Source organism: Oreochromis aureus, linkage group 19 (assembly GCF_013358895.1).
Source record: "Oreochromis aureus strain Israel breed Guangdong linkage group 19, ZZ_aureus, whole genome shotgun sequence".
NCBI lineage: Eukaryota > Metazoa > Chordata > Actinopteri > Cichliformes > Cichlidae > Oreochromis > Oreochromis aureus.
This window is the reverse complement of record NC_052960.1, coordinates 8,977,454-8,997,794: the sequence shown is the minus strand read 5'-3', so window position 1 is coordinate 8,997,794 and position 20,341 is coordinate 8,977,454. Positions and strand designations below refer to the sequence as shown.

The 20,341-nt window shown below is 38.4% G+C and overlaps 2 protein-coding genes across 2 annotated transcripts; both read right to left on the bottom strand.

Moving 5' to 3' along the window:
• Positions 1–376: 376 nt before the first annotated feature.
• On the bottom strand, positions 377–7,040 carry chp1 (calcineurin-like EF-hand protein 1). Its single transcript, XM_031733467.2, has 7 exons — positions 6,666–7,040; positions 6,344–6,416; positions 5,300–5,380; positions 4,613–4,740; positions 4,474–4,535; positions 2,688–2,810; positions 377–1,934 (listed from the first exon to the last, which is right to left on the bottom strand). The coding sequence occupies exons 1-7, from the start codon at positions 6,730–6,732 to the stop codon at positions 1,881–1,883; spliced, it is 588 nt and encodes a 195-aa protein (XP_031589327.1). The 5' UTR covers positions 6,733–7,040; the 3' UTR covers positions 377–1,880.
• Positions 7,041–10,326: 3,286 nt separating this feature from the next.
• lgmn (legumain) lies at positions 10,327–19,279 on the bottom strand. The gene is made up of 14 exons (XM_031733466.2): positions 19,135–19,279; positions 18,699–18,864; positions 18,408–18,505; positions 16,014–16,095; positions 15,810–15,892; positions 15,626–15,701; positions 15,131–15,193; positions 14,925–14,991; positions 14,247–14,365; positions 13,619–13,708; positions 13,214–13,417; positions 12,931–13,101; positions 11,851–11,918; positions 10,327–11,223 (listed from the first exon to the last, which is right to left on the bottom strand). Exons 2-14 carry the CDS (start codon positions 18,840–18,842, stop codon positions 11,187–11,189), a joined length of 1,302 nt encoding a protein of 433 aa, XP_031589326.1. The 5' UTR covers positions 18,843–18,864; positions 19,135–19,279; the 3' UTR covers positions 10,327–11,186.
• Positions 19,280–20,341: the final 1,062 nt, after the last annotated feature.

Sequence of the window (20,341 nt, the reverse complement as noted above, 5' to 3'; positions counted from 1 at the left end):
ACATGGGATCACTTTGTACACACACTGACTTCATCATGTAGAAATCTGGATATGCTTAGTATCCACAGTTCTAACAGTATGTTACACAGAAAAAGAAGGAAAACCATGATAGGTCCACTTTATATCCCTATATATACAGTAAGTATATCTACAATATATTATTTAATATGTCAATGTTGTCATTGTTATCAGCCAAATATTCAATTCAAGAAATCATCATCTAACATATGAAGTTGTAGTCTGTTATATTCTAATTTTATCACACTCTACAATGTTTTAATTCCTAAAGAATAAATAAATAAAATTTCCAAGCTGGATGTAAACCGTGTGAGTAGCACAAAAATGTCACAAGAACATCCCAATAAATGAGACAAAGAAGCATGGCACTTATTTTTATTCAAATCAAATTCCTGAATCACTTTGATAATACCTCGACCAACATCACATAACGTGATTCACATCTGACTGATGATCACAGAATGATAAAATGATTGAGCTGTGTTTCCTGCACTGGAGGGTGCTCTAGTAATGACTTCACAGACTCACATTAAAGACTTAAAAGGGGTCATGCACAGTGACATGTCCCAAAAAATAATATGTCCAATGCATCAGGCGCTGGTCAGTAAGGAAAGACATTCTAAGAAATACAGAGCAGAGGAGAAATCAGCATTTTTCCTTAGCTGCAGGGAAACTGATCAAATGAGTAAAAGCACAGTATGTTATCTTTGCCTGCTCTAAGTCTACAGACTAACTGATCCACAGCCCAATTTCCAACACAGTACTCATAGCAAGGCCTTCATTAAGTCTTAAAGCCTTTGAGGGCTGGTCCAGGTGGCAGATACTTTTTGAGGATATCAAAAAACCTGCTGTGAAAGTCTCACATACTGATGAGACACCAGCATTTTTGAAATCTTCATGCCACCGTTCTCACCTCTAATTGAGGCACTCCTTTAAACCAGCAGTGGCTCCAACAGGCCCATAATTTGAGTCTACAGGTAGCAGTTGATCCATGGTGTAGTGGTTTACACGTTCATCTAACAAGTGAGATTCCAGGGTTTGATCCCAGTCACGAAGGGCATCCGGCTTAAAAACTGCCAACATCAAACATGTGGTCCTACCCACTGTAAATACGGGAGCAGCTAAAAGTAGCTTTAGATTCTACTGGCAGAAGCTCTGTTAATTATATGAAACAGTACACAAACATGGCCATGGGTTACTGTTTAGCTAATAACTTACAAAGGGGAACCAGACACTTCAGTGAGTTACACAAGAACCCGAGGAACAGGTCAGTCCGATTTTGCTTCAAGAGACAAACTCGGATTGGCTGGTCTGGCTCGCTCAAAGGAAACAATTCATAATATCATGATGGCATTAAAAACACTGACATTTTGAAGTGGAATCACACAAATTTGAATCTTTGCATATTTATATGGACAAAGATGCAGCATGGGCTAAATATCAGTGGAGCAGCATGATTAAACGTATAAACTTACTCACTGCCATAGCAAAAAGTTAATCTGCCATGCTATAAATATTTATTTTTCCATGTGAAAAATGAACAGAAGTGGTAATAACTATGATCCTCTAAAAAGTTTCCTAATAAATAATGTATCATTACTGGGGGAAAAAAATACATAGTCACATTGCATAAAACAACCCAAGGCACGCAACTTTTCCCTTTGTTTACAGAGCAGTGCAAAGGCCGAAACTCAAGATTTATTATGGTATCCACCCAATGCTTGGCCTAAAGGAATGAATCCATAGCGTGGGCCACAGCAGCTCGTTGAGAAGCCGGATGAGATTGTGTCCTGAAATCAACTGACATGTTCAAGGGCTACTCTAAATAGGATTACAAAAAAAATGATAACAATAATGAAACTTTAATGCAGGAACCGGATGCTCATCTTCTGTTCCACATCCACCTTTTCCAAGACCTGCGAATAAACAAACAAAAACAAGACAAGTTTATACTACAGAAAAATGTGCTGCTCTAAAGTTTACATTTGCAGCTGGGGCTTAAAAGAACATCTGTTTTAAACCAATCCCAAAAAACATGTCTAAGCTCTCCTGCCAATTCAGTTAACCATCACCCCTGTCCTGGGTGCTGGGTCACCCATTACACCACTGCGACATAAGTCCCACACAAACTATTTAAATCTCAATGTTACAACATAGTGTGACATTTTTGTCCAGCGGTGCCATAAAACACCTTTAACTGTCACTATAAGCTGAAAACAGCACATTATATATTAACTAAACCAAGTCTTTGGAAGAGTTAGAGGTTGAGACAGTTTAACTTGCTTGTAAATGTCCACACAAATCAAACTGTGAAAACCAAGGCTTGAATTAACTGGAAGTATTTCATCCTCATCCTCTCTTAATAACTAACAAAGATACACAATCAAATTTTTGTCCACTGGAAAACCATGCTGTGCTATGTAAAATGCATGCTTGATATATATATTTTTCCTTCTTTTCTGTGGTCAGTCCTGGGTTCTAGTTTGTGTACCACTGGGGCCTCAGATGCTAAAAATATACCTGCACATGGTAGTGGTCAGTTTTTAATTAAAAAGAATCCTTCAAACAGCATCTGTTATGTCATTTTATGTTTAGCAGCAATGGTTCAGTGGCTAGCTTAAAAAGGAAAACACAACAGTACAAATATGTATGTTGACCACAAAGCTTGCCTTGATAAACTCATTGAAGGAAATGCAGCTATCTCCGTTTGTGTCAGCCTCCTGGATGGTCCTATCAGCAATGCTGCCGAGTTGTTCATCTGAAATGTTAACTCCAACCATCATCCGCAAGACCTGGAACAAACCAGCAAAATGTATTTTTAACAGTCACCAAATAACAAGGTGACGTATATTTTTGCAATACACAAGATCATTTGTAGCTATTTTGGTTCACTGGCAAAGCCACACTTGACCAGGAAATTCACTATAATAACTGATGGTACACGCATAATGAGTGAAAAACGAGTGCACAAATAGTACTCAGAAATACACATTTAGCCCTACAGGTTCATGCATTACACAAAGCAGGTGACACGGTGAAATGTTTTGCGCAAAACAAGAGATGTGGCTGAGTCATTAACCCTGAGCTTATAGCAATTACAGGTCAGAGAATGTCACTGAGCTTGACCCGCTTTAAAGCGGGACAACAAATAACACAGAGGGAGTGCAAAGGAAGCCAAAATACAGGATATTAGACTGTCTGGAAAGGATCAGCCTGTAGTTAAGGTGAGATATCACGTCATTGTCAGCACAAGGGCAAAGTTTTCTTTGACGGTGAAATCTTCCTCTCTGTAAAACACTTTAAAACAAATGTGGTGCAATAGAACTTGCTCCTTTGTCAAACTTAAAGTCTGTAGAGATACATTCACAGAAATAATAACTGATATTCACAGAAAGGAAAAGTAGCATCTGAAAATGTCTTAGATTCTGTAATATAGGAGCAAGAAGGTAGGTATGAAATCATATCCAGACTTTATGAGGGCTTCCAAGAGGCCTCAGATGCAAACAGCCACCACATTAAAGACATATGAGAATTTGAAGTCAAAATAGTTCTATCTACAGGGGAATAAAAATTACACAAAAAAAATTACACAAATCTCAACCAAAATAATGCTTCACGTACTTGAAGTGGATCCGGTTAGAAAAATGTTAACTTTTATTTTATTACTCCTACCATAAAAGACACCAAAGAGTAGGAACAAAGTGCTGGAGGTTATATAGACCAACAGTAGCTAATCATTACCATTAATTGTGTTCTGTGTTCTGGGAACATTCAAGCACAGAACATTCAAGCTAAAGAAGACAAATACAAATACATGGAAAGCAAAAGCGAAATAAAGATCTGGTTACATTCTGAAGGCTGGCTCAAAATCATTTATGAAATCTACGTAAAGGAAAGAGTCATTTGCTCACATTTACAGCAGGATGAATTTATGGAATTGTGGTTCAAATTGATTGCATTCATCACCTCAATTAGATCAGATTTAGCCTAAGTGGAAGTGACAAATTATCTTTAACCAAGAGAAAAACAAAAAACAACTTAAAACTTGTGCGTGAACCGAAACAAGAATAGAGAAGAGAGGGAAGTGTGACATACTGATCTATTCTAGTGAAATTATACAGAAAAGTTAGTTAATATGACATAGAGGTTTCTTATAAATGTTACAGTTTTTGCTATATTAACAGACGACAATCCCATGCATGTAAAATTTAACCTGTATGCTGATGTTTTTATTTGGGAAATTACAATTTGACCTCGGAAAAATGATACATGACATCTCAACTAAAGAATGACTACACAGGGCTGACTGAACTTCTGATAAATGGGTGTGGAATTACAGATATTAATTTTTTTGTAAGCCTCACAGTTGCCAAAAGATTCTGTAATGTTTAAACACACTAATTATTCACTGTGTGAACCACAAACTACATGATGACTCCAAGCCAATCCACTCACCTGCAGGAGCTCATCTCGGGAGATTTTGTCATCTCTGTCCAGGTCATACAGACGGAAAGCAACTGAAAAGAAAGAAACAGGTAAGTCAGATACTCTTAAACCCACGCTAAGATGATACCAGTTCCACCCCAATACTCACAGAGCAGCTTGTTTGTCCTGCTGTTCAGGGGCTCAGTAGCTGAAGGGTTCTTGTTCTTCTCGTTGTCTTCGATGGGTCTGAAGTGAGCTAGGGTCCGCATGAAACCCCGGAAATTTACCTGGTCCTCTCTAAAAATCACAAGCACGAAATATTTACTATAGCTCTCTGGAAAGTTCAGTCAGATTACCTTTGTGCTCAAATGCGTATTGTGGGCACCACAATGAGCTAGTAACCTAACACCACTGTGCAGATTTGAATGGTTTCTACATCTATTCTCAAGTTTAAAAAAAAAACAAAAAACAAACAGGCCAAAACCAGAGAAACCAGAATCCGTCTGAAACCATTAAAAGACAGAGCTGCAATTACAACGCCTACACATGTGACCTTTTAGGATTTTAATGATATATTTAAAGACATATGTTTTTTTGTTGTTGGTTTTTTCCCCTCCCACAGTGATGAAAACATCCAAATAACTGTCAAGTATACAACTCAAAACCCCATTTGATTTACTTCCACACAGACTTGGCAGTAAGGACTGAGCTTCTCCAGTCTGCAGTCAGGAAACCACAACTGAAAGGCATTACAGCCTGGTCCAGCTTTGTGGCGATGGTGCTGGTGACTCAATTTTATAGTAGTGCAAAAACAAGCTTTCCAAACTACTGCAGAGCATTAACACAGACTACTCACCCCTCAGGAAAGAATGCATTGATGATTCTATCTCCCAGAGGGTTGATGGCCAACTCGGGGATTCTCTGGAAATCTTCTCGACTGTAAAAATAAGGAGACGTGATCACAGTTCAATTCTAAACTCAGTATGTTTTAACTGTTCATTTTAACCTAACAATTCACCACCAGTCTTATACGGAGAGTTGATGAGCTTTACTAAGACATGACACATAGCAAAACGCATGAGGTCATGTGATGAATGCAAAAATCTGACATAAATCAACATTTGTTTATAAAACCAACAAAAAAAAATTGTTAAAAACATTGTACAGATTTGTTACACACTGAAAATGTTTCTTACTCCAGTTGGTTGGACTAGAAACAGATCTGTGAAATCTCACTGTTGTGAAAACTAATGAAACGATAAGGAAGTCACACTGAACAAACGTGACTTCTACTGTGACTGGAAGCACTTGAGCAAGAAAAAAAAAAAGTACAGCCAGGAACTTATTATGTGTAAACACAACATCTTTCATATATCTAAGTTGAATGAAACCAAACAGAGTGTGTGCATGGGGGGTTTCATCTGCCCTTGAGAAACTGACTGCCCTTTCCCCTTCAAGGAATCATTTTCAAATAACGAAAGGGCCGTCAAATTAAAATTTTAGCTGCTTAATGATTACCAGTCTCTTCACCTATCAGTTAACAGAATCTGAACCAGATGAATAGTCAGTGACAGGAGAAAGATTTATTACATGATTTCATCACTGAAATGAGAGACAGATCTCACATTGCCCACCTTTATCTCAGCACAACACTTTGTCTTAGACCTAATTTATTAATATAAATACCACATTCAGAGAAGCCAAATTAGTAAAACACTACACACTGTACGATTTTCTCAATTTAAATACCCTTGGAGGTGTGTTTTTTTTATGACTCACTTTCAAGTCAACCAGAAAACTTAACTGCATAGGTGACCTACGGAGTCCTTGTAGTGTGTACTGGTAAAGGAACAAAACAAATAAGGTGCAGGTTGGGGCTCCTGTTTATGTTTTTGCTCACCTGAGGGTGCCGTTTTCCCCTTTATCCAGGCTGGTGAAACGGCTATACAGGCGAGTGATCTGACTGTGGGAAACTGCGGCGACAAAGATTTTTGACTATCAGATGAGCCAAAGATAGCTGATACACAACTCAATCCACAATAACCCCTCACCGATATAATGCAATCGATTACACTAGCAAAATATAGAGAGTTACAGCCTCAATCAGAAAAAGCAGTCAGCCAAAGACATCTAAATATGAGAGTACAGAAATCAACTAGCTAATTTCCAAGAGGTTTCGTCTTCACACAAGGACTAAACTCTCAACTCTGAGCTCAACTTACAGCCAGTTTCCTTCTTAATTTCTTCAATTTCCTCTTCTCGGAGTAACCTGGACGCTCTGGATCCCATGGTGAGATGTTAACGGCGATTTAAAATTGATTTACTAAGGCGTCTTGCGCAAGCTCTCCAAGAGTCTCTATTAAAGGTAGCAAACAAGCTAACTAACCGAGCTAAAAAGGCTGCTATGTTCGGTTAAAAGCAACGCAGCTGGGGTTCAATCTAGAAATTTGCTTTTTATCTTCCTGTCGATGTAACTCAGCTGGAAGTCTGTCTGCTGCTACTGCTTTTCTCCGGCACACAGGGACGTTTTCACGTTACCAAGACGGGTTTCGGTGAGGTTATCTTCCTGGTTTATGGAGGAGGCGGGGCTAAGGAGGCCGCCTCCCCGTTGGGCCGTTCTCACCGCGGTTAGGTGGCAGACTTGATGCCTGCTTAAAATGTCAAAAACGGCGATGTGTTTATACACAGCGGTGTATAAACAATAATTACAGTTTTAAAGGTTAAAAATTATAATTAAAACTAATAATGGACAGGACAGAGCTGTTAAAAATTGTATAATTTGTGGAAAATGTCCACAGGTTTATTTTCTGGCTGAAAATAAACTAGTAAATAAATAGATAAAAATAAAAATAGTTTCAACTTTTAACAGTTCCAGGTAAACACACACAAAGTGGATTTCACTTCCATTATACATTATACTATAACATTTTTAAACAAAGTTCACTAAGACGCATAAAATTAACATAAACACATACTACTACTACTACTACTACTAATAATAATACTAATACTACTACTAATACTACTACTACTACTACTACTACTAAGAAGAAGAAGAAGAAGAAGAAAATAATTTCAAGTTACGTTTCTCAAAATTTAAACTTTTCAACATTTCCACTTACTTTTTTGTAAGATGAAATTTCGAATACCTTACTTTAAATTTAAAGCTATTAAATCAAAAATTTAAGATGCCTGAAAAGAAGAAGTCAGATTTTTCAGGTCAGTACCCCAAAACCTGGGCATTCTTCATAAATTAAGTTTTGTTTTGTTTTGTTTTTTTATATCTCCCGCAAATAACAAATAAATAAATTAATAGACATGTACATACATACTGATGGTAATTCCATTGCAGAGCTTATACAGAGACATACACTGCTGTTCAAAATGAAGGCCTCAACCACCATTTCTTTCAGTTTTGCTACCAAGGATCCAGATGTTCTTCTAAGTTTTGTGTTACGCATATAACATTGACCTGGGAATCATTCAAGCATAAAAAGAAGAAATGGACCAGTGTTATGTCTACACATAACAGACAACTTAGCAAAGAAACTGTTTTAATTGTATCTTTTGGCACTTTGTAATCATCAGCCTGTCACAAAAAGACATAATTTGTTCCTGTTCCTGGATGAAAAATCCTGAATGAACCAACTGGGGGGAAGGTTTGCACCAAAAAGGCAATTCTAAAAACTTAGCAAATTTCAAGAAATTGGACAACTGGAGTGTGTGTGTGTATTATGTGCAGGTGTTGTCTGTTATGGTTGTATTGAGAGTGTGCATATAAGAAAGGATGACTCACGACTACAGAACAGATCTACCTTTGTGTAAGTAACGTGAACCTGAAGATTTGTCTGCTCATGTCTGGAATGCATTTCATTCAGCGGTCAGGAAGATCTTATCAAAATGGGTGGAATCATCATCTTGACAGAGAATAGAGAGCAAAAGTAGAGGTTTGGATGTCCTTCAAGAGGCCTGGAGAACTAGTCATCCTTAAGACTACTTAATGGATTGGATTTTGGATTGGATTTTATATAGCGCTTGTCAAGGCACCCAAAGCGCTTTACAATGCCACTATTCATTCACTCTCACATTCACACACTGGTGGAGGCAAGCTACGGTTGTAGCCACAGCTGCCCTGGGGCAGACTGACAGAAGCGAGGCTGCCATATCGCGCCATCGGCCCCTCTGGCTTTAAAGAAATTACAAAAAGCTTGCCTAAGATGGTTCAGGCTGTGATGAAGAATAAAGGTGGTCATACCGAATACTGAATTTTAATCTTGTTAAAACTCTGCCTGATATACTGTATTTCCACGAATGTTTGCACATCTTTAAATGAACTGCTGCCCCTTATTTCCAAATTTACACGCAAAATATAAAGAAAACCGTAGGTGACACAAGGGTTTTGCACAAGAGTGTCAATAACAACAAATACGGGGGCTGAGAAATAGTCAGCCAATAATTAAAGAACCCAAACAGAGTATAAATACAGCCGTTTTAATTTTAACATGTAAGTAAAGATTTCACCACTAGATGGAGCAATTTTATAGTTTTTCGTCGCGTTTTAAGGGTTTCGTGTTATGTTCAAAACTCAAAGTATACTTAGAATGACACTATCTTTGATGTGTTATAAATAATATCAATAAATAATAATAAACAGAACTTCCGGATCAGCTAACTGGAAGGTAATTAGCTCTTCCTAATTTGAGGTAATAAAAGCTCACCTCTCCCTGGAATCCATCTCTTTCGTTTTCTAAATTATAATTTTTAAGTTACCACAGTTTACATAAAGAGAAAGAATTCACATTTCCTACATATGTTTTAATATATATACATATGTTTGAAAATTCTTCTCAAAATGAGAACTTGTCAACTAGACTTAAAAAGCATGACCGATATTTATAACAACAGTCTCCACCGAACTCTGGAGAGACAAAAAATAGTTAAGGAAATGTGACTTCATTAGGTTCAAGTGTTTGACTGTTTGTTTGTTTGTTTTTTATGCAAAATCACTAGTCAACCAATCACATGGCAGCAGCTCAGTGCTTTTAGGCATATAGACATGGTCAAGATGACCTGCTCAAACTGTTCAAACTGAGCTTCAAAATGGGGAAGAAGGTAAATTAGGTGAATTTGAAAGTGGCATGGTTGTTGGTACCAGATGGGCTGGTTTGAGTATTTCAGAAACTGCTGATCTGCTGGGATTTTCTCACTCAACCATGTCTGAGGTTTACAGAGAAAAGTCCAAATAACAGAAAATATCCATTGAGTGTCAGCTCTGCATGTGAAAACGCCTTGTTGATGTCAGAGGTCGAAGGAGAATGGCCAAAATGCTACAACTAGAATGGAAAACTTAGACTGAAAGTCCCTCTTTGGGCTCACCAAAACTGGACAGCAAAAGGTTGGAGAAACATTGCCTTGTCTAATGAGAGCGACATTCAGATGGCAAGGTCAAAATTTGGTGTGAACAACATGAAAGCTGATCCATTCTGCCTTGAACTGACAGTTTAGCCTTCTGGTCGTGGTGTGAGAGAGTTTTTCTCAGCAAGCTTTGGCCCTCTTAGTACCAATTCAGCACAGTGTTTACCCATCTTCTGATAGCTGCTTCCAGCAGGCTAACATATCATGAAGCTCAAATCATCTGAAACTGGTTCCTTGAAAATAGTTTACTCAAAAGGCGTCCACAGTCACCATATCTCAATCCAACAGAGAACATTGGGACATTTTAGAACAGATTTGCATTACAGGTGTGCAGCCGACATCTGCAGCAACTATGTGATTTTATCATATCCAAAGTGTCTGAGGTTTGCTTCCAGTACCCTAATAAATCTGTGCCATGAAGAATTAAAACGGCTCTCAAGGCAAAAATGAGTCAAAGCCAGTATTAGCAATGTTTAGTGAGTGCATTTTTACTTTATTTAGATTTCTTTCTGCAGTGGAAAATGAGGAAATTCCATTAAAATATATTTTTAAAGGAATGTACATGAATCAATGATACTAGTATAACCAAGTTTGTTTTTAATTGATCAATCTCAAGCCTTTCACCTGATCTCTGATGACCCCACAGTCTCTGTTCTGTTTCTGTTAATATAGACCTGCTCCCAGGCTCATTGATATCCTGTAATAAACTATCAGCTGTTAAAAATCAAGATCACAGGGAGTCCAAAATCCTGTTAAAGCTCACAGCAGTTCACAGCCAAAGAGGATATGGGTGTATTCATGTGTTTATCACACAGTGGTGTGCTAACTTAAAGGTTTCTGATGATAGGAAATGCAGAATTATCTGGAAAAGAAATCCTTCCGAGGTTAGCTGCTGTTTACTATTTCAGCAGCTATTAGAAATATCATCCAGAAAGCATGTCACCTTTGGTCCATCGGATTTTATTCCCAGCAGTGTCACAAAAAAGTCTCTTGAGGCTTAACATTCATCGTTTAGTGGTCTGCCCTTGACAATACCACAAATAAAGCTTAGCAAACAATTTTATTTGCAGTCCATATTATAATTGTGTATTTTGTTCTAAAAACAAAACGGGTAGCAATAAAAAGTCTTGCACGCTCTTCACTGTGAAGTCATCATAAAAGAAAAATCAGTAAAATCAAAAACGACTTTAAAAAAATTATAGTGTGCTCATAAAACAATAACATCAACTCCACATCAGATTGATTCCCAAGTGGTGCAAAGAGATGCTCAGTTTTCTCAGCTTCTCAAGCGGAAGAACCAGAGGCTTTGATGTTTCACAGAAATCCTTTTAGTGGCCACACACGGTGTCCATGGCCTGCTGGATGCTGTGGAGAGACAACAAAACAAGATTACCTTAGTATTAGATCGCCAAAAAATATATTTCCACAAGAAACAGAGTGTCTTCATCAATTTTCAGTAAGAAATATGACTGATTATAGGCTGCGACTACTGATTATCTGTCAAAAATATTATTTTTAAGGACTGATGTGAAAAATTCACTTCATATGTTCCTAGAAACCAAGATGATTTATTCAAACAGCTTTCCCCTTGACAAAAACGCAGCAAAACCCAAAGATATCTGATGTAAACCAATAAAATATAAAGTAAAAAAAAAAAAAAAAAAAAAAAAAGGTACACCGTTGTGTAGACTAAATGTTACAAAAAGAGGTACATTTTAATAGTAATTAACACACTGACAGGAGAGTCTTAAAAAAACAAAACAAAAAAAGCCACATTTAAATGGTGCAAAGGTTTCGTACTAGTGTATAGCTACTTCTATCTACGAGAAACAAATCCACTAAAATCTGAGATAAAATCAGCTTGAATCCACATACTGTATATATATATAAAAATACCCCAAATCAGATGACTGACAATGAATTAGAGAGAAAAAAAACAAAGAACAGAAACTCAGATGAAAGTGGTTAGATTAAATGAGAAGTGGTCTATACCTCTCTGCAGGATATCCTCCCTCACATAGGTTCACCAGCGCATACAGATGTCTGAGGGCATATTCAAACTGGAAAGAAATCAAATCGTCACACGTCAGAAACGTCACCACAGTCTGTGTTTTACATGAATCTTCAAATGTTCACCAGCTTCCTCTTGTTTTATCTGACGCCCTTAAACGTCAGAAACTTTCCAGAGCAAACAAAAGAAGACTTTCAGATTAAAAGCACACAGCTGCATGAAAGCACCTGGGAAAATACTGAGTTTAAATCATGTGATTAAGGGCTTTCCCAGTCAGTGAGATGAGTAGTGATTAGTGTTACAGAAGTTACCGATTGTAACTTTGTACTATAGTGACGTCTTTACCTTATAATAAGCGCCTCGAGACAAATGCTGTTGTGATTTGGCAATACATAAATAAAACTGAATTGAAGTATTTCTGATCATTCTCTGCCAGATGGTGTGACATGATGAACACAGAAACAACATTTACTGCTCAATTCTGTTTTAAAAATCCAACTAATACTGATTTTTTTATATGTAATTAACATATTTCTCAGTATTATTCAGCAAGTCAATCCAATTTCTTAGTCATGTTATTTTTTTCATTATTTATTACTTTATTGAGTGATATTACTTTTAATTTATTATTTATATAATTTATTATTTATATATTTTTTCCTCCATTTCCCTTTATCCTGAACCTAAATGATCAGAGATCACAGTGGGCAATTTGCTTACTGTGTGAATCTTTTAACATGGCTTTCATAGAACTGTGAGTGGGAATTCAAGCTTATTCTCAGAGTGCCTAGATTAGAGTCAGCTGAATGCAAAAGAGCTGATGAATGCGAGTATGATACCTGCTGATGAATAGCATGTGAAACTGATCTGGCACTTCCCCTTTACAAGGAGAACCAGAGTTTAGGCATGAGAACGAAATTCTACTATAAGCTTGAAATGTGCCCACAATGGTGACTCATTTATTAATGTCTGTATATGAATCACCGACACTCTGTAAACTGCAATGGGATGTCCCGGGTCTGTTAAAAAGGAGGTGAAAGAGTAGTATTGTGTGGCTCTACCTCAGGTTTGCTCCAGTTGAAGCAGTTGTGTTTGAAGTGCTTCACTGCCGCCTTGTAGCACTGATGCTGGGAGAGGTCAGCTCTGCTGTTTAACATGTCATTGGCCTTTAGAGTATTGCCGACGACTCTCTCGACCACTTTGCGCATAGTGTCGGCCATCACCTCCCTGATCTACACACACAAAGGTTCACACACCCTTTAAATTAAAGTAAATTATCATCAAATGGATTTTCAGTGTATTAGCACACTGGCACAAACATTAGAAAGCTTTGTCACTCTTTACCTTGAGGTGGGCGCTGATCTCCATGAGCAGGCCCCGTGCCACACTGATGTCATTGGAGGCCATCATCTTCCTCTTCAGGATGGCAAGAGGAACGTCAGGGCTCGGGGTCAGATCCAGGTTTGTAATAGGTGGCAGGTTCATCGGAGCTGGACTGTCTGCTTTGTGATTACCCTGAAACTGTATAACTTTCATGTGGGCCAAAGTCTGTAGAGAAAGACATACAAGTGTTAAAATAGAAGGAGGAAACAAACTTTTTTTTCCTTCACTCACATAGATAAACACATTCTGCAAGTCATTCCAACTTAAAATAAAACACTACTTCCCCCTCAAATTTCTTTGGTCTAGAACCGACAAGTGCTCATTGATGCATTTCGTTCACAGTTTGCACAGCCTTCTTGCTCTCACCTTGTTTCCGAACTGCTGGACGTGGCTCGTGTCTGTGTGGTTCTTCACAATCTTAAACTGCTGTAGCAATGTTTCTTTTGTCAGATCCTCCTGGATGCACAAAGACAGGAAAAAAAAAAGTGAGCGTGACAAAATGCTTCCAAAATAACAGTCACATGAAGAGTCAGTGAATTTGTTCCGTAAAATAATGTGTGGCAGTTTGACTGTCTCATGGTCAGGTTTCTGTTCTGTCGTTACACACTTATGCAAAGTACTCAGGTCTGGTTAAAAACAAAAGTTCTGCTGCTACGTTTGGAGACGTTTATCACTTCCTTTTCCTGCCAATCTTAAACATTAGCCGTTTCTTCCTTTTTCATTCTTTCAGTGGATTCATGTTTCTGGATTAAATCTACATCAACACCATAATCCGATGTGCACCTCTCTAAAAATGTAACTAAATGTTGCATCCCTGCAGCCTGAAGTCTAAACATTATAAGATGTGTTAAAGCCACCACACAAGATACTCTGAACTTCAGTGTCACAATATATCACAGACAACAATTACATTTTTCTTTTAAAAATATTTTTCAAAAACGAATAAATATTAGAAGCTGTGATTTGGACACAAATGAGGACGATAATCACACACCGCATCAGAGTCCTCCATCCAATTCACGCTGTACCAGTCACCCAGATAGGTGTCCCGTTTCTCATCATAGTAGCAGGCATAAGAGGACTCCTCAGCGTTGGCTGCTGTGGTGGCATACACTGAAGGATACACAGAGATTCTCATGTTAGGAGACTCTAGTTTTACACTAGGCAGATCTAAAGGTCGCTCGCTGATCTGTTTAACAGCCTCAGAAAAATTTGAAGACTGTTACTGAAGATCTAAACACAAATTTCAGTAACTGCTTTACACTTGGACTCATCAAAAACAGACATTCATTGAAAACAATCAAAGAAGAATCTTGATCAATGTCATGTGCAGGTCCAGTTCTGTTTATCACTTGATGTCCAACACAGTAACTGTGCTTAAAGATGAACACAAGCTGGGTTGCTGACCTCAGCATTTAATGGATTCTTACAAAAGACTAAAAGTCAAAAGCAGAAGTCCTCAAACCACGGACCTGACATCTGTCTAGTCAACATAACACGAAGCGTAACACAAGGACGATTTTTTTTAATTAAAACATGAAAAATAAAAATCACATGATCCTAGTCCGATCCCATCAAAAGCATAGACGAGCATCAGTTTCACTCTCATCACTTGATGCTGGGTCATCATCTTTGTACTGGAAAGTAATTCTGCTGATAAAGTTCAACTCACCATCAATGTCAGTAGGCAGGTGGGTCATCATTGACCCAGACTCACATGCTTCAATGTAGAACACCATCTATATGTGTGTGTGTGTGGACCAAACACAAATGTTATGAGCTTACACATCAGCACAGCTACATCATCACTTTATCAGCTGAATTTTAGACTGCGGGACGTGCCCACACTTGTACGGTACATATCAAACATCACATCACCTTTTTGTATTTCTTGTTGTCGTGCATGTATGTAATGGCTGCTTGAAGGTCGTCAACATGGAGCTGCAGACAGAGCGGGGACAAATTTGCATTAACCACAATGATACACTAGTGTTTCTTAGAGCACCGTGATGGCATGCACTGCAAACATAAAAACACGGTTAGTTTACTTGGTGAGGATGTCTCCCTGGTTTGACAGGGTAAACACTAACAATGCTGACTGCAATGATAATGCAATCAGCATGACAATGGTTAATGTGCTGATATTAATCATGAATTGTGTTTACCATCTGTGTTTCACCTCAATGGGGCACTGCTATCTTTTCATAATATTCCATCTAATAATTAGATATTTCACTAAATTAAAAAACAACCCAACCCAGATATGTCAAAGTGATTGTGAAGTAATGAGGCTCTTTATGAATCTGGTGTAACCTGTCTGTGGTTGTTGCAGTGCCAGGAAGTTTAAACTAAAAAAAACAAAAAGGTACTCACCTCATCAGCAGGAAATGCCAGAATACCAGGTGCTCCGTGATCGGTGAAGTAAACAAACACATGATCGTTGGGTCCACTGCCAGGAAAATGAGAACAAAGTTAACGGGGGGAAGAAGGTATATAAACCAGATTTATTGTTGTTCGGCCACGCGCTCATTACTTCCTGTTTTTTTTAGCCACTTACCTCTTCAGCACTTTTCCAGAGCCACCTTTGACTTTTGAGGCATCACCCTTCAGCACTGCCAGGAAGTTTTCTGGGGTCACATCCTGCAATAACAGACACACCAACCCACAAAGTTTGCTTTCAGCAGAGAAGCCTCTTCAAACAATCATCTGGAAAATATTGAAATTAGTTGATTTTTTTATAGAAATGCCCTGAAGCACTCACTTCCCCGATGTAGTCTTTAGGAACTCCCTTGTACACATCACTGCCATTTGGTCTATTGATCAGTATCCCAGGGGTAGGGTTCCTGGAAGAAAAACATGATTCAGACACACAGAAGGAAGTGCAAATAGCTGATAAAACACTTTGTGAGATAAAAGGGAAACAGATGGATAACAATGATTCACTCATCTGGTGACAGAGCCACAAAACAATATGACACCACAGATGTTAAAATAAATCAATGAATAACATTTATAGTGAAATCTTATGGTATACGTATCTGCGCACTGATACGTGCAGTTTGTCTTTCTTGTTTGCATTTCTGTAACTAGGTATTTATTAACCAGATGCTCAGTCTGTGATTACAATGGCAGTGATACAAGAGCGTGACACGGATATTAAAAAGAAAAAAGTCCATATTGCATAATGTCTCTCAAACTCTCAAAAAAAACAAAGGGAGATTGACATTCATGGAACATTTTAAGGTGTGGGAACAGTAAACAATAACAGCATAAAAACATTCCTCAGCTAGAATTGTGTCTGTCAGCTTGAATAAACATGTCTACAGATGGGTTATGATCCCCAAAAAAAAACAGAAACATAAGGAACATATGTCTCCCATTTATCAGAAAGTTCTATCACAAACTATTACTAAATGTCTGAAATGAACCTGAAAGATTGACTCGATTGACTGCCAGGTAAACCTCAAGCAAAACACAGTGAAAAGTGTTTGTTGTAAACAGCTGCTAATATATTAAAGTATCTCTAATTAAAGTAACAGCTAACTACATGTGCAAGTCGGCTGGCACTGAAATTTAAGTAACACAGGCCAACTTTCTCAAATCACTGCTAAAGCTGGGTTTTACATTGCGTCCCACTATGTAACTGCCATTGTGATTCCTGCAACCAGCACATCTCCTTTCATTACCCCTCCTCTGCCAGTAACATAACTCCCAGACCATTTCCATGGAAGCACCAAAAGTGCTTCCTCGTGACTCCTCTCAGCACGACTCATTCACTCAACCTGTTTTTGCTGAGCGATGCGGGACCCTGCTACACGGTGAGTGGAGGAATGCCAGTGCAACTTTTTGATCTGATTGGGAAATTCCTGCAAAAACCCTGAAACCCACCACTATCTCCAAAGATGATGCCAGCAGACTGTTAGTTTTCCATGAGATAGACCAAAGATTCCATCAGCATCACAAAAGACGAAGACAAAAACGTAACGACTGACAATCCAGTTGTTTTTTTTGGAAAAAGTAGTTCCAAGTGTAATTTAATCTCCCGAGCATTTTTAAACATCAAGAATTCATTCAGAATATTAAAAAAAATTAAAAAGAGTATCCTGTTGTTCAGTGTCTACAATGGTTACTCTGATTTGTTTGTTTATGTCCATCAGTCACCAAAGCTGAAGGCCATTTAAGGTCATTCAGCAAACAACGGGATTGTCAGCAGTTACTTTTTTGTCTTTGTCTTGTGTGATGCTGATGGAACAGCGTTAGTCGGTCTTATACAGGGAGGAGATTCACAGTTTGACACCATAGAGAGCTGGGTTAAGTCTCCAGCTTTAGGTTCCTAGGAGTCACCATCACAGAGTGCCTTTCCTGAGCCAAACTCCTCCAAAAACTGCTTAATAACTTCTATAGCTGCATCCTCACAACCTGTATGACTGCCTGTTATGGTAGCTGCACCAAGGTGTGTTGTGAAAACAGCACAAAACCATCTCTGGCTCATCTTTAGCCCACTGACTGTGCAAAGAGTGAAGGGCAAATCCACAAAGGCTCTTCATGCTTCAGAGCCATCCTCACACAGACACTTGAAGATTCTTTCAGGCTTCTTGCTGAACTTCAGCTGTCAAATGACTTCTGTATAACTCTAATGTGATATATTCTCCTGCTCAATTCCACATGTTTATACCCCTCAGGAATATATGGATACATTTATAGGTTATATATTTAGTAACTCATGTAAAGTGCATTATCCTATTGCTCAAATATATACATTACACATTCATATATATACAGTTTATATCTCATGTTCAGTGCTAATGTATAATATTGTTGTGAATGTGTGTACATACACACACAGCAGATACATGTATCAGTATATTTATATGTTATGTAAATGTAATTCAGCATGTGAGGTAGTAAAGCTAGACTTTTGTTATACATGCATAATGACAGCAGAGACTCTTGAATTTGAATCAGATGTAACAGGGCCTACAGAACAGCCTTTTCTGGTTTAAGATTTAGTTTTTGTGAGCTATATCTTACTAATAGTTAATATCCTACTATGGTCAACAGCTACTTAAATTAGGATGAGTTTGTGTCGAACATTTTAAGGAAAGAAGAAGTATGAACAAGTATCTACAACAGAGAAACAAAAGTGCCAACTCACTGTTCATTTTCAGCCAAATCATCGTACATCATAACCACAATCTGCTCGTCGGGGATGCCATTCTTGTGGACAATCTGGTAGGCATGGCAAGCATCGGCCTGAGCGAGCAGGAGAGCAAAAGATTCGGAGGTCAGCTCCACATTATCACAGTATGCAGCCTTTTAAACGGCAGGAGGAGTACTTGGAAAGCATGCATTTGGGAGGTGAAGTAGCTTATCAGAGGTTAAAGCTGTGCTTATCAAAAACCATGAGAGAAAACTAATGAGTCATGCACTGTGGTCGCAGTCTCACCTGGTGCCTGTAGTTGTACCAGCCGTTGGAGCCAGCCACGATAACGACCCAGTGTTTTCCGCCACTGTTTTCCTCCTGGGTGGGAAACCCAATAACGAGCCCGGCTGTCAGGCCGAGCAGTGCGAATAGGACGGACCGACACATCTCCTCGCTTTCTGTGGGATTCCTGGATGGATGACAGTAGGAAAAAATATTCAGATCCTCTTCTAGATTTCAGCTATGTTTACCGAGGTGGCAACAAACACGGAAATATGAAAAAAATAAAAAGACGTAAACGTCTCACCTGATAACTCTGGGAAGCTAACTAGCCATCAGTAGCACAACAAGCTTCGCAAAACATGAACTTTTTTTTTTTAATTCGGAGTGAGTTAAAGGTATTAAGACACACCGCTCAGTCCTAGAAGTTTTAAAGGAAGACAAAAACATATTTTATTACCTTTTCTTTGTGTTGTTAGACGAAGAAGGGAGCAACGAACCGACTACACGCACATCCACAGCGGCACTCCACAGTTATATTTAACGTCGAGGGGAAAAACAGTTGGCATCGTCTTCGACGGGAGCCAATCAGAGTGCTCAGGGGCGGGGCTCACTGTAAATCATGTGAGTAAGGTAACAGCGCTCCGTCATGTGACACTATTATGTTATAAGGCTATAATACAAGCATAAAGGTATTTATGTTTTGGATGTAATTTCAAAACACCATAATCTCCTTGGCCATCGGTTTTTTATTATTATTTTTATTATTTTTTAATTTGACTTTCAGGTAATTTTGCGTTTCCTTTTGAGCGATCACTTCTACTTCTTTGTCCTGTTTTCCCTCTGTGGTTACTATCTCTTTCACTTCATTTTAATCACCCTTTTATATACTACAGCAAAACCATAAATATAAAATTCAATCCACGTGCTGATCACAAGTTTGATTTTATGCTTACTGACGCAAGTATGACTGCTTAGCTTCTGCTTAAAAGTGGGAATTCTACCCCATATTTTCCGTATATGGGGTATAATGTTAGACTCAGGCTTGTTGCAGCCCATCATTAAGGTTTGAAGAGCGGGTAGGTGGGCTTGTTCTCACAGTTAAAGCTGTGCCCTTAAGATGATCAAATTAGTGAAATCACCACTCTTTAACATCAGAGATCTAAATGAAGAAGAAAAAAAATCTTTTTGAAAGAATGTTTTAAAGAAATCTGAGATTTTAACTCATACAATTCTATCAAGCTTCAAATATTTCTTATGACCACCTTTGTTCTTCAACAACCAGAACTCTCTTATTGTAATTTCTTTTAAGTAGTATTCAGGAATAGTTATCCAGGCTACTTGAAGGACATTCAAAGCTCTTTTTTGGATGTTGCTGACTAGAGGACCCCCACGCTGCTCCAGTAATGTTGATGTTTGGACTTTAAGGAGGTCAGTCTATGACATCTCCCCACAAGACCTGTTCCCGCTGATTTTGAGTTTAGTTCTTGTTTACTTTGGCATACCACAGCCTTTTCAGCCTGTTCCTTAAGAATGGCTCCTTGACAGCCATCTTTCTATTGATGAGGCTTCAGTGAACTGGATCAACAGAAGAGCCATCTCTCAGGGCTTGTGTTAGATCCTGGATATTTCCCCCCCATTTATTAAAGACGTGACTTTCTGACACT

Excerpts from the sequence above, each read along its gene's own strand:
- chp1 (XM_031733467.2), bottom strand. The coding sequence starts at position 6,732 with ATGGGATCCAGAGCGTCCAGGTTACTCCGAGAAGAGGAAATTGAAGAA. Across the intron at positions 2,811-4,473 it reads CCCGAGATGAGCTCCTGCAG|GTCTTGCGGATGATGGTTGG; the intron begins GTGAGTGGATTG and ends GGTTTGTTCCAG. Across the intron at positions 1,935-2,687 it reads CCTTCAATGAGTTTATCAAG|GTCTTGGAAAAGGTGGATGT; the intron begins GCAAGCTTTGTG and ends GTTTATTCGCAG.
- lgmn (XM_031733466.2), bottom strand. The coding sequence starts at position 18,842 with ATGTGTCGGTCCGTCCTATTCGCACTGCTCGGCCTGACAGCCGGGCTC. Across the intron at positions 15,194-15,625 it reads TGGCATTTCCTGCTGATGAG|CTCCATGTTGACGACCTTCA; the intron begins GTGAGTACCTTT and ends CTCTGTCTGCAG. Across the intron at positions 13,709-14,246 it reads GGATGGAGGACTCTGATGCG|GAGGATCTGACAAAAGAAAC; the intron begins GTGTGTGATTAT and ends TTGTGCATCCAG.